This window comes from Vavraia culicis, assembly GCF_000192795.1.
Source record: "Vavraia culicis subsp. floridensis unplaced genomic scaffold supercont1.30, whole genome shotgun sequence".
NCBI classification, from domain to species: domain Eukaryota; kingdom Fungi; phylum Microsporidia; family Pleistophoridae; genus Vavraia; species Vavraia culicis.
In genome coordinates this window covers 63,746-74,985 of record NW_007360633.1, presented here as the reverse complement: position 1 = coordinate 74,985, position 11,240 = coordinate 63,746, and the positions used below count along the sequence as shown (strand labels likewise).

The following is an 11,240-nucleotide window of genomic DNA, read 5'->3' as shown; positions in this document are numbered from 1 at the left end:
ACTTTGGTACTCCGCTTCTACTCATTCGCAATTTGCATTTATATATTTTTGCTTGTTTCCTTACCGCAGAGCGTTAATTGTTCCGGTGGACGATGCGCTACAGACTTTTTACCAAAATTTACTCAGAACGATGAAACTTTCGCCAAAAATACTTTTATTGCTTTACACAGCACCAACTCATTATTTACGCTTCATCGATCTCTTTTTAGAACGATATGTTACCTGTAGGATGTACAAACTGTCAAAACACATTTCTATCTTTTATACACGTTTACAATTATACGTGCAATCATTTTACCTGTATTGTTTGGCGTGTTCCCTACGCCGCGCTAGTCTATTCGCTGAGAGGTGTCATTCCGTGTCTCTGCACTATGCTGAAACGAATTTATTAACCCCGCGCAACTGCAGAACATGAAGCCGTTTGTACAGCCCGAAATACTCCGACAAAAAGTAGAACAACTGAAGGACAAGCACAGAGATTACATAACCGCGCTACCATACCTACCACTGGCAATCTCTAACCTGCTGTCAACGATGCCGCTCACCGAGCTAAAATACGTGAAAGTGATGTTCTACAAGACAGGCATTTTAACGGTTGCAAAGCGGGTTAAAAGGCGTGGATGTGGTGTTTTGACAAGAAAGAGCGATGATTTAATTCGTGTGCCGCTTTCAGAAGACGATGAGCCAATCCTTTTGTACGATCCTGGTAATTTTACGAATTTCTGCGCACAGCCCGTGCTGACAAGTGCTGCTCATGCGAGAACAAATTTACGCATCAAAAAGCCTTTAAAAACGAGAGTACGTTGCATAAACACGATCAGCCCGCACCATGCAAACACTCTCAGATCGCTGTACGGTGTGAAGGAGTATAAAAACAGGAAGAACACGCGATCGGAGACGTACAACGAAGTGTTACATTCACCATTCTTCTATGAGACAGAAATTGATTGGCTGGAGGCAGCACTGCAGCTCTTACGACAGGGCCATGTGATCCTGTCCAGTGTGCTCTTTGCCAAGGACCTCACGTTCTTGTACGTGGACGGCAATTTTAATCTGAAAAAGAGCCGCGATATCACAACAAAGGAGAGAAAAAGAGGAAGAATCGGTCTTACGTTTCACCTGAACAGAGAGCTGCTCAAGTTCCTTAAGTGTATTGTTGATGCACACGTTGCATTCAGGAGCGGCATGGCCCATCAGCATATGTTCATAAACACGGTGTACGATGTGCTGACCAATGTTGGGAAATACACGGCTGCGTACCGGCACAAGTATCGCATCATGCGGCAGATCAAGAAATGCAAGTGCATACGGCGGGTGGATGAACGCCAGGGTACTCTTTCGATCGATTGTATGCTGCGCATTTGGTTGTCGTTCTTTAGAGGACACATTCCTCTGCTCTACCGCTACGCCTCTAATCTTGCCCGCAGAGTGCTCAACAAAAGGGAAGTTCACCCGAAAACGATTACCTCACAGCGCATAGAAAGTGCACAGGAGATACACATGCGTGATGCAATACTTGCAGAGACGAACAACAAACACGTTTTGGAACATCTTACAGAGGCGTGGCGCAGCTACAAGGCGTGTCTCAGCTACTCCACAAACAACGTTGAGCTGGACAGAATCATAAAACTGTACATCCAGGAGAAGATGAAGCGATACGAGCGCAACACGGTAATGAACAGGAGAAGGATGTACAGCGGTAACATTGATAAGTCACAGCAAAGGAAAAACATCGGAAGGATAGCACGGTTGTACCTCAGAAAAGAGATTACGAGACAAAACGAAATTATGAACATGAAAATGAATGTTGAAGAGAGTGTTCGCTTCTACGAGCTGATGAGAGATGTGTTAAATGGTAAGTACGTACCTTTTCCGCTCAGTGCAATGAATGATGAAGAGCTTCGCTTTGACGCCGGGAATGAAGTAAATCGATCGCAGGATATGCCCTTCAACAAGGTACGGGAAAAAAGTGAGATTAAAAAGGTTTGTGATGTGAAAGGCAGGAAGGTAAAAGATACTTCTGTTGAGAACAAAAGCATCAACGAACAACGAGAATGTTCCAATGACCTGAGAGGAAAAAATGGCCAAAACGAAGCAGGAAGTGAACAAACAACGAACGAGAGAGGACAGCGTGCTCACGAGCTATTTGCAGATTATAAACCACTTGAAGATAAAATATACGAGGAGATGCTCAGAAGCATGAACGTGGAAGATGCACTGCCCCTCTCAGAGATTAAAAACAGAATTCTAACACAGCGTGTGTTCAAGGAGGTGCATTTCAAACTGAGGGACAACATCAGTTCGGCAGTACCAACATACGAAGTTAGCGAGGAGGAGCGCCAAATCGATTCATTCGTTGATCTGTGGATTTCCTACTTCTTCAACAGAACCGAAGATCTTTTTATTCGCAATATTTTCCGTTTAAAGGCGTTTTCATTCTTCTGCACCTTCCGGATCAAAACACTGCCAATTGATCTGAACTTGCTACACCACGTGCTCAGCATTTTCATTGACACCAACATTGTGCAGTATTTGATAGCCCGGCTGAACTGCACGGTTGTGTACAAGGACATTAACTTTGTGAACCGAATAGGTGTTCTCAAAGGATTTGAATTTTCGTTCCTGATCTATGAGGCATACTATGCTGCAATCGATTTCCTATTCAAAGAACAAGGCGTATTCTATGTAAGACAGGACGACAGGGTGATCATAGCACGCAGCGATCGAATGTTTGATGACCAATACCTTGATAACGTGTTAGCACGCAGGGGCTGTTTCACGTCCATTTTTGCGGTTTGTGACCGTGTGTTCACAGCGAACGAGTTTTCATTTCATAACCTGCATGTGAGCAGAATGGTTGCCATTGAAAGCATGTGCTCGTTCGTGCACCATATAAGAAACATTAACGCCTTTCAGTCGTTCCTGAACATCATTGAGAAGTGGAATATGTACCTGCTTAGCCTTGTGGTGACCTACAGAGAGTTTCTGACGGACGAGCATAAGAAAGTGGTGCTCAAATGGGAGGACAGAATCCTGAATCTGATAAAAAATCATATTAATTCCAAAATGCCCACGCGATTCCCGGATGTAATTTTCTACGCACCTGTTGAGTTGGGCGGTTTGGGGATGTTTAGCATTGGCAACAATGTGCCCTCGCTCACGGAGTATGTCCGGCCGTGGAGCGAAATTTTGGATGAACATGGCGAATTTGTTCGTAGAAGACGTACGGAGAGAAGGCGTGGAATGATTGCAAGAGGTGGGCATGCAGGTGAGGAATGTACTGCGAGCGACGAAACAGTCGTAAGAAATGTGCGCATCAGAGGGCGATATAAAAGGTACAGCACGGGAGATAATCCGTTCGCACACTTCAGCAGCACTCTCGATGGCAAATTATGGTCTACCAGGCGGTACAAGTACGATATGACGGAATTTTTTGGTGGCCCTGAACGCATTATCAGTCAATCAGTGCTTGCATCCATAAACACGCCGTACGATCCCCAAACACTGTGGCACACCACAACATACGGCACGATGACAAGGGCACAGCTGTCCGGTGCCCGGCTGTTTCCAAACAGACGATTCGTGTTTTACTGGTCACCGCTCATAAACACATCGGATGTGTATGTCGGATATGCAACTGTGATGGACAAGTCAGGAATTGTCATGCATGGTAAGCTGGCATCATTGAAAATGTCGTATCTGAAGATTTTTAGGGACAACCTGTGGATGAAGATTTGTGAGGGGTACGTGGTTGAGTTAGTGAGGATGAACGGATGTAAGAAAATGGTAGTTGATGGTAAAAAATGGTATGGCGGGATGGGAGCAGATGCCGTTTTTGCGAATGTTTCGGTGTACGATGGAGAATATTACGATAAGAAATGTTGTGGTGAGGCATGTGGAAAGGGTGGTGAGACATGTGGAAAGGGTGGTGAGACATGTGGAAAGGGTGGTGAGACATGTGGTAAGGGTGGTGAGACATGTGGTAAGGGTGGTGAACCTGTAGATGACATAAAACACGGTGATGCGCAAGGCATGGCAGGTGAGGACCGGTCCAGTGGCAGGAAACACACGAATACAATGAAGCATCATGAACGGGTGAATAATGGCATGTCCTTGACCGGTGAAAAAGGTTTAGGTGATGAGGAGTGCTCATACACCCATCAAACTGCCCGTGATAGGGAGTATGTGTATGGGCAGGACGAGAAGGGCTACGAATATAAGAATGCCGGGGTGAATGATCGCTTAAGTGTACAAGATCCTAGGAAGACAATAAACGAGATGAAAAGCGCGCAATACGAAGAAAATGTATCGGTATCATCTCATGGGGATGAAAATACGGTGCAAGTGCGATCAAACATACCATGCGCTACTCGTGATATGAGCAGCATCGTAAAAGCAGATGCCCTTTGGTGTGATGTGCAGTTCACATGGGGCAATCACAAAACAAATGATATCGGTGTTTACACGCAGCGCCGTTATTTAGAGCTTAAAAATGATCCGCTGTGCTTTTATCCCTGTGAAAAGGGCTTTGTAGTGGGAGTTGATCTTCTCTACAACAAAGTCTGTGCGTTTGGTTGTTTGCCGGTGAATTTGCAGTTGCCACAGCTTGCAGGGCTTAGGGAATACGAGGTGCTGAGGAGCAGAATACTAAAAACACTGGGATTAGAGGTTAACGAAAAAGTGGTTGGTATGAAGGAGTTGAGCAATTCGATCATAAAGTACGAGGAGTACATGTTTAATGCAAGAACGGGAGTTCTGACCGTCGAGGATAGTTTGAACAGTAAACGGGGATATGACGGGCACGTTATCGCGAAGAATGCATCGGGAAGTACACAGAGCTGCGTTGTGATGGACAGGTCGGAAGGCGTTAAATCCAAGTGCAAAATATTTTTTCCGGCGTTACGGACACTCCTAACAGAGGAAATGAAGGAACAACTCCGCAACAACGGCATAAACATCTACAAACACTGGAAATATTCATCATACACGAATTTTTGCAGGTTTGTTCTCATTTTGAATGCCTACCGCATTTCAAAGAATTTGGTACTCAGTGTCAGGGACATATTCGGGTACAAAGATGACAAGGAGTTGATTGTAATGGAGCATTTTCTGAAGGACGTGATAATAAATAAGTACAAGGAGGAGCACGGCATAAAACGGCTGCTTTCCAATACCGAAGTGAAGGAGATTGTGTTTGGAATGGATGTGGATGTTTACAAGGATTTGAGAATTAGAACGCGGGACAGGATAGGTGATGAAATTGAAAAGAAGGTGCGGAGTACGAACAAAGAGGTAAAAGTTGATGAAAAATGGAAGAATTGGTTTAAGTACAGCGGGACACATACGAGTAGGGATAGAAATACTGGGAAGAAGAAGGCCCTGAATCATAGCGGAGAACAAAGGGTTGATAGTGCACTTATGTCGCATGGAGTTATGCAATCTACCGAGCATGGAACGAAACAAATCATGAGGGAGACATTCGCACGGTACGAGATGGTACTCATAAACAGGCAAAAACGGTCCGATGCCAATTACAGCGAAAACGGTGATGATGAATGTGATGGACCGGTAAATGCCGATTTAAACCGTTCACAAACCTTCGATTTGATGGCCAACGGTTTGAAATGCACTGCTCTTTCAGAAGAAGCTATTTTATCTCATACGTACCAAGACATGGTATTTTCTTCTAAACATGGACAATCCTTGCAAATCCCAAAATGTTTGATCGATAAGCTGCTAGAGATCAGTTCTCCACAGATTCCTCTTCTAGCGCTCGTGCTCAAAGGCAATTTTACCAAGATATACAGCGCTAAACGGTACGTCGCGCGTACCGCCCACCCGAAAGATTATTTCCTTGCGCTACCACCGCAGTACTACAACGGCAAGTCTGTGATGCTACCTTCCGATCCGGTAATTGATATAAATGACATAACAGGCATGGTGCTCGTCAGCGGTACCGATGAGCAGATGATGAACATACACAGCCATTTCAAAGTACCGTTCGCTGTTGGCAAGGCATCGTTTTTGTGTGCCGATGGATACTTCCTGGTACCTGATAAAAATTACAATTTTTATTTCAGAAGCTTTGATGAACACATGAGGTACGAATATGTGCTGGGAACACCTGCGCATTTCTATGATTTAGAAAACCGGTTTGGTGTAAATCACGATATATAAAGTAATAATGGTTGTAAAGGAGGTTTAGTTGTGGCAGGTATAGGTTCGCTGATAATGGCTGCGTAAGAACTACCATGGGTAGTTGCTTGAGTGTCTGTTCATGGAGATGGTTATTACTTGCGCTTTCCTGTTTATAACGGGGGACAAGGACACGCTATAGTGGTTTGTATATGTGCTATAGCACGAATGAATGTCCTGCAGGTCAACAATAAATAAATTATCATCTTTTAGGGCTAGAGGCGGTAAAAAATATTTCATGATGATAAACCGTGTACTTGCGTGCAGGGTTGATCTTGCAAAAAATGGAGTGGTCATATCAGGAGTAGCAGACAGGAAAAGCATTATTGTGTTGTAAGAGATGTATCAGTGCACCAGATTACCTCTGGCCCTAACCGTTTTGCGGTGGATGGCAATACGAAAATCAAACGTACTGACAATACCACGGTTATCATTGGTGAGAGAAACCGTCATCTGTGTTAAAGCAATAAATAATTTTGGAAATGGGCATCATACGGTGCTTGTCGATAACATCGCTATGTTCTGGCTGTTTTGCTTGCGCGCTAATATTGAAATTGCATGTTCTATGAAAAGCGTGCTATACCACACAATTGTATTTGCCTGCTAAAAAACGACCTAGCACTGCATTGCTCCACCATGCGGCAAAGACAGACAGCACCAACAAAGAACATTAAGATGATTCAATTCGCAGCTTGCAGCTGTACGACAGGAAAGGATGAACATTTTATGCATGAAAAGTATAATTTTTGGTTTTGTGTACAGAACATGGACGAACATTAGCGGGTCCTTATGGAATTAGAGGAATTAATCACATGTTTTAACACTGTTCTCGTTACGTGATGAGAACAAAATATGATAAACCAGGTGGTGTGCCCCACAGCAGAAATAATCTCGTAGCATACGCATAAAGCGATATTTTGCACTTAAAAACACAATCCTTGTATTTCTAAGTCTTGATGGCACATTCTCCGTGGTAAAAACAAATTTTAAAATTTATGTCAAACAAATTAAAACAACAAATGGCACATAAACTAAAGAAACCAACAAAGATGAGCAATTGCGCAGAAAATCTTTTGCTTATCACTCGGAAAGATAAAAAGTCGATGCAGGAGATAGACGAAACGTTCTCTGCTACCATAAAAGACGGCACTGTAAAATTAAATAATATCAGTTATTACGAAATTAGCTCGGAGGGTATGAACAAGTCGAACAAATGCGGTTATATAAAACGGTTAGAATCGCCTGAAAATTACCTGGGAACAGGTACGACCGATTCCTTCAATTGGTCAGAGTACGATCAGTACCTGCAGGATGGCACTGAACAGCCTTTTTCTGGCAGTGACAACTTGGTAGCGCACGCTGAACTGTTTATCGATTGTATGAAGAAGATGGAAAGAGAGCGCGAGTATTAAAACGTGTGTAGATCAGAGCAGTACAATAAACAGGGTTGTTTTACATTTTGCTGTTTGTGCGAGATCTGCATCGTTTAGGTGTAAAGCACTCGTTTTTTCGTTAAGAATGCGTTTATTTGCCAACCGTTGACACAGGCGTGTGCCACACGGATGGCGCGAGCTGCATTCACAAACATTATTATTGGTTTAATTTACCGTGGCACGCATTCTTAGATCTTGTCGTGTTTGCAAGCGGTTTGAAGGCGTGGTACCTCACATTGTGCAGAAAGCATCTCCGCTACGCTCGTGCTCACAAACTTATCAAAATGCAACGAACAACCGCAAGACAGCGTTCTTACCACGAGGTGTACAGTTTTTACGAATTCTGCTGTTTAATGCCTTGTACGGCAATATCGCTTCATGATGAGTGTGCCCACCCGTTTTACCTCTGAGATGACATATCCAGCCAATATCCTGCGACAGCATCTCGTAAATCATTTCACAAATTATTTCACAAACCATCTCGTAAACCATCTCGCAAACCATCTCGCAAACCATCTCGCAAATCATCTCGCAAACCATTTCACAAACCATCTCGTAAACAATCAATATAAATTTACTGCTTCACACCACAGCGTAATTGAATAAGACACCTTTCACAAACAAAAATGATAAATTGATCATTTATACGGGAATGAAACAAACGCAATTAATGGCAAAAACAGGTTTTTAACTAAATTTGAGTGCAATTTATGATGTATTATCAATACAACCCGCTAACCATGTTTACTTACCAAACATGAACACAAAAAATGTGTGCTCGTCCTCTTCAACGGTTCGGCCCTTTTATTTTGTTTTTTAATCCTCAGGTCAATGATCAAGAAAAGCGAAGACGAAAACTCGGATTACACATATTTCTGCAGCATCGTGGACAATTTATGTGAATTTATAGGTGAGGAGGACATAATAGACATGGATTGAATAAATAAGTGGAACTTGCCGTTAACTTGCACAGGAAGGGTCTTCAGCGTGTACGTTCTACTTTTTTCTTTCGTTTGCTACTCCCATGTTTCGTACGCTGTGCAACCGCAGAGACAACGGAGAAATTCACTCGTTTGCAAGGATAAAGGAGGTTGTGGGCTGCAACAGCGTAATTCTTGAATACAAAACATATCTTGTGCTGTTTGTTGGTGATGACGTGGGAATTACGTGCAGAGAAGGAAGCTGGATCAGATTCTACGGGTATTTGGAAGATGGTGTTGTTCTTGGCGCTCTTTATGTGTGTTTGGATGGCATGGATATAAACCTGGTGGAAAAGGCGGCCTGTTACGTGAAAAAGGCAGAAAAACACCTATGGATCACAGAGTGAGCACCAGTGAAATGTTGGTGTGCACGGCACCGTGTAGATCATTGTATTCGTTGATTGTGGATCTTTTGATGAAAACGGCCGTCTACTGCGCATCGCAAGCGTAGAAAATGCGGAAAGAGTTCTGTATCACCGGTCCAGTAGGCGCGGTTAAAACACCTTGTAGCTTCCCGATAATGATCGCCTTCAGGAAACGGGCAGGTGACTGCATGCCAAGAACAACCTGATCGATTGCTCGCACAACTTTTCACTAAAAGCATTTTCTTTGCTATCGCGCATCAACACGCACAATGTCGCCCTTCAAACGGTTCTACGGAATAAACAGTGGCATATTTTAAGGGAATGTGTTGCCAGCCGTGTGAGAGCCGCTTGTTAACGCGCGAGATTATCTCATCAGCACGGCAGAGTTCTGAGCACTGCCCTGCCATCAACATAGGAACGCTTGCCATTCCCATCAGCACGGCAGTGCTACAAAATGCGGTAAGAACGCTATGCACCAACTAAAATCATTTATTTGTTATTCTAACGCTCAACGGTGCCACGCGCTATAAGGACCGCCATATCTTGTTGGTTATCTCATGATCCTTCAATTCTGCCATTTCTATTTCAATAACATCGTTCTTTCTCACATTTATCACCTTGCACTTCCCCCTGTAAAATTGCAGGTTGAACCCGCTCATCAGTTCAAGGAACAGAGTGTTGGCGGATGGCTGTTTGATCAGACCGATGTTCTCTTGCAGTTTGTTCTCCTCCTCCTTGCACTGCTCCAGTTTACATTTCAAGTCCTCGATCTCCTTCTCCAGCGATACGATGCGCTTTGCGTGTCTGAATCTTTCATTGTTGCATTTCATGAACAGACCGTCATTCTTCTCCTTTACCAGGTCGTGGTTCCTCAGCTCGGTCTTTAGTTGTGCAATTTGTCTTTTCAGCAGCTTATTGCTCTCTTTTAGATCGTCTAGTATCTGTTCCTGGTCGTTCTTTGGTGACGAGCGGCTGTACCTTACCGGTTCAGCCTCCTGGAACGACTTGGTCAAGTCTGATACGATGTTTATGGCATCCTCCATTTGGGGCAAACAATTACACGGCGCTTTAACACGTGCTCGGGAACGGCGCTCATACCAGCCCTGAAGAGACAGCAATTCGGTTCAAAATACCTCCCAAGCAGCACGCTCTAATCGGATAAACCGCATTTTATTGCTCATTGTGATACGCAACGAATCATTGCTCCGTACCTTTTTTTGCTAAAAGTACGTTTATTTACCTTTCCACACGACCATACACGTTTTATCCTCTGAAAGCTTTGACCCCATTTTCTGATCAAAATTTGTTTATTATTTTCATTCTCCCCTGGCTCGACCCCATGTTTGATCTTTTCTTCTCCCCCAAGGAAATCAGGAGCCTCAAGAGAATGTCGAAAAGGCAGCTGCTGCTGCAATTTGTGAATGCAAGCTATTCCGTGATGGGCACATACATGCTGTGGAAGCTTATAGGCCTGTTCCTAAACAACGATTCACCAATTGTAGTGGTACTGAGCGAAAGCATGGAGCCTGGGTTTAAACGCGGTGACATTCTGTTCCTGTCGCCACGGCCGTATGACGTAGGAGACATGACGGTCTTTCAAATCAACAAGAAGGAGATTCCGATCGTGCACCGCGCTATAAGAAAGCTGGGCAGCAAGGTGCTCACGAAAGGCGATAACAACATGAGAGACGATGTGCCGCTCTATCGTCCTGGACAGTACATGCTGGAACCAAGCGATATAATATCGTGCGTGTTTGGGAGCATACCGTACTTTGGTATGATTACGATTTGGATCAACACATTCCCGTGGATTAAGATAATCATCCTCTTCTGCATCGGAATGACCGTGTTTTTTACAAGAGATGAGTGAGGAGGTGAATGGAGGTGCTGTGAACAGTTCGCTCTTCTCGGTTTATTAAAATGTTCTTAGTACGCTCTTTTGAGGCATGTTCTCCCACGCGTTCTGTCCAACGATCTGTTTATATGCCGTATCGCGCTGTACACCACGGTTGAAACAGAACTTTCTATTTTCTACAAGCGCGCTCATTTACTTGGTACACCGCTCGCACGCTTAATAAAAGAATTTAACATGTCTTGGCACGAAGAACAAACCTCGAGCGCTACCATGATGTGGTGTTAGGAACGAGCGTGGGGCCAAGGTTTTCAGCTCCCTTGCGGTAAACGTAGAAAACGATCGATGAATTGAAGAGAGCCTCCTGTGTTAATGGCGAACATCCACAAGCGCTAAAAACAGGAGTGATGCGTAA

The 11,240-nt window shown here is 43.9% G+C and overlaps 6 protein-coding genes across 6 annotated transcripts; 5 read left to right on the top strand and 1 right to left on the bottom strand.

Annotated features, from left to right (window-relative positions):
* VCUG_01751 (uncharacterized protein) lies at positions 1-415 on the top strand (the record flags this gene model as incomplete). The annotated part of the gene is made up of 1 exon (XM_008076575.1): positions 1-415. A coding segment is annotated over one exon (415 nt), but the record flags the coding sequence as incomplete, so codon positions are not given.
* On the top strand, positions 412-6,454 carry VCUG_01750 (uncharacterized protein; the record flags this gene model as incomplete). Its single annotated transcript, XM_008076574.1, has 1 exon — positions 412-6,454. The coding sequence occupies one exon, from the start codon at positions 412-414 to the stop codon at positions 6,175-6,177; it is 5,766 nt and encodes a 1,921-aa protein (XP_008074765.1). The 3' UTR covers positions 6,178-6,454.
* Positions 6,455-6,823: 369 nt separating this feature from the next.
* On the top strand, positions 6,824-7,641 carry VCUG_01749 (uncharacterized protein). The gene has a single exon (XM_008076547.1). The coding sequence runs from the start codon at positions 7,191-7,193 to the stop codon at positions 7,605-7,607; it is 417 nt and encodes a 138-aa protein (XP_008074738.1). The 5' UTR covers positions 6,824-7,190; the 3' UTR covers positions 7,608-7,641.
* Positions 7,642-8,477: 836 nt separating this feature from the next.
* VCUG_01748 (uncharacterized protein) lies at positions 8,478-9,334 on the top strand. Its single transcript, XM_008076573.1, has one exon. The coding sequence runs from the start codon at positions 8,653-8,655 to the stop codon at positions 8,953-8,955; it is 303 nt and encodes a 100-aa protein (XP_008074764.1). The 5' UTR covers positions 8,478-8,652; the 3' UTR covers positions 8,956-9,334.
* Positions 9,335-9,433: 99 nt separating this feature from the next.
* Positions 9,434-10,016, bottom strand: VCUG_01747 (uncharacterized protein; the record flags this gene model as incomplete). The annotated part of the gene is made up of 1 exon (XM_008076572.1): positions 9,434-10,016. The coding sequence occupies one exon, from the start codon at positions 10,014-10,016 to the stop codon at positions 9,498-9,500; it is 519 nt and encodes a 172-aa protein (XP_008074763.1). The 3' UTR covers positions 9,434-9,497.
* Positions 10,017-10,265: 249 nt separating this feature from the next.
* On the top strand, positions 10,266-10,910 carry VCUG_01746 (signal peptidase I). The gene has a single exon (XM_008076571.1). The coding sequence runs from the start codon at positions 10,313-10,315 to the stop codon at positions 10,841-10,843; it is 531 nt and encodes a 176-aa protein (XP_008074762.1). The 5' UTR covers positions 10,266-10,312; the 3' UTR covers positions 10,844-10,910.
* Positions 10,911-11,240: the final 330 nt, after the last annotated feature.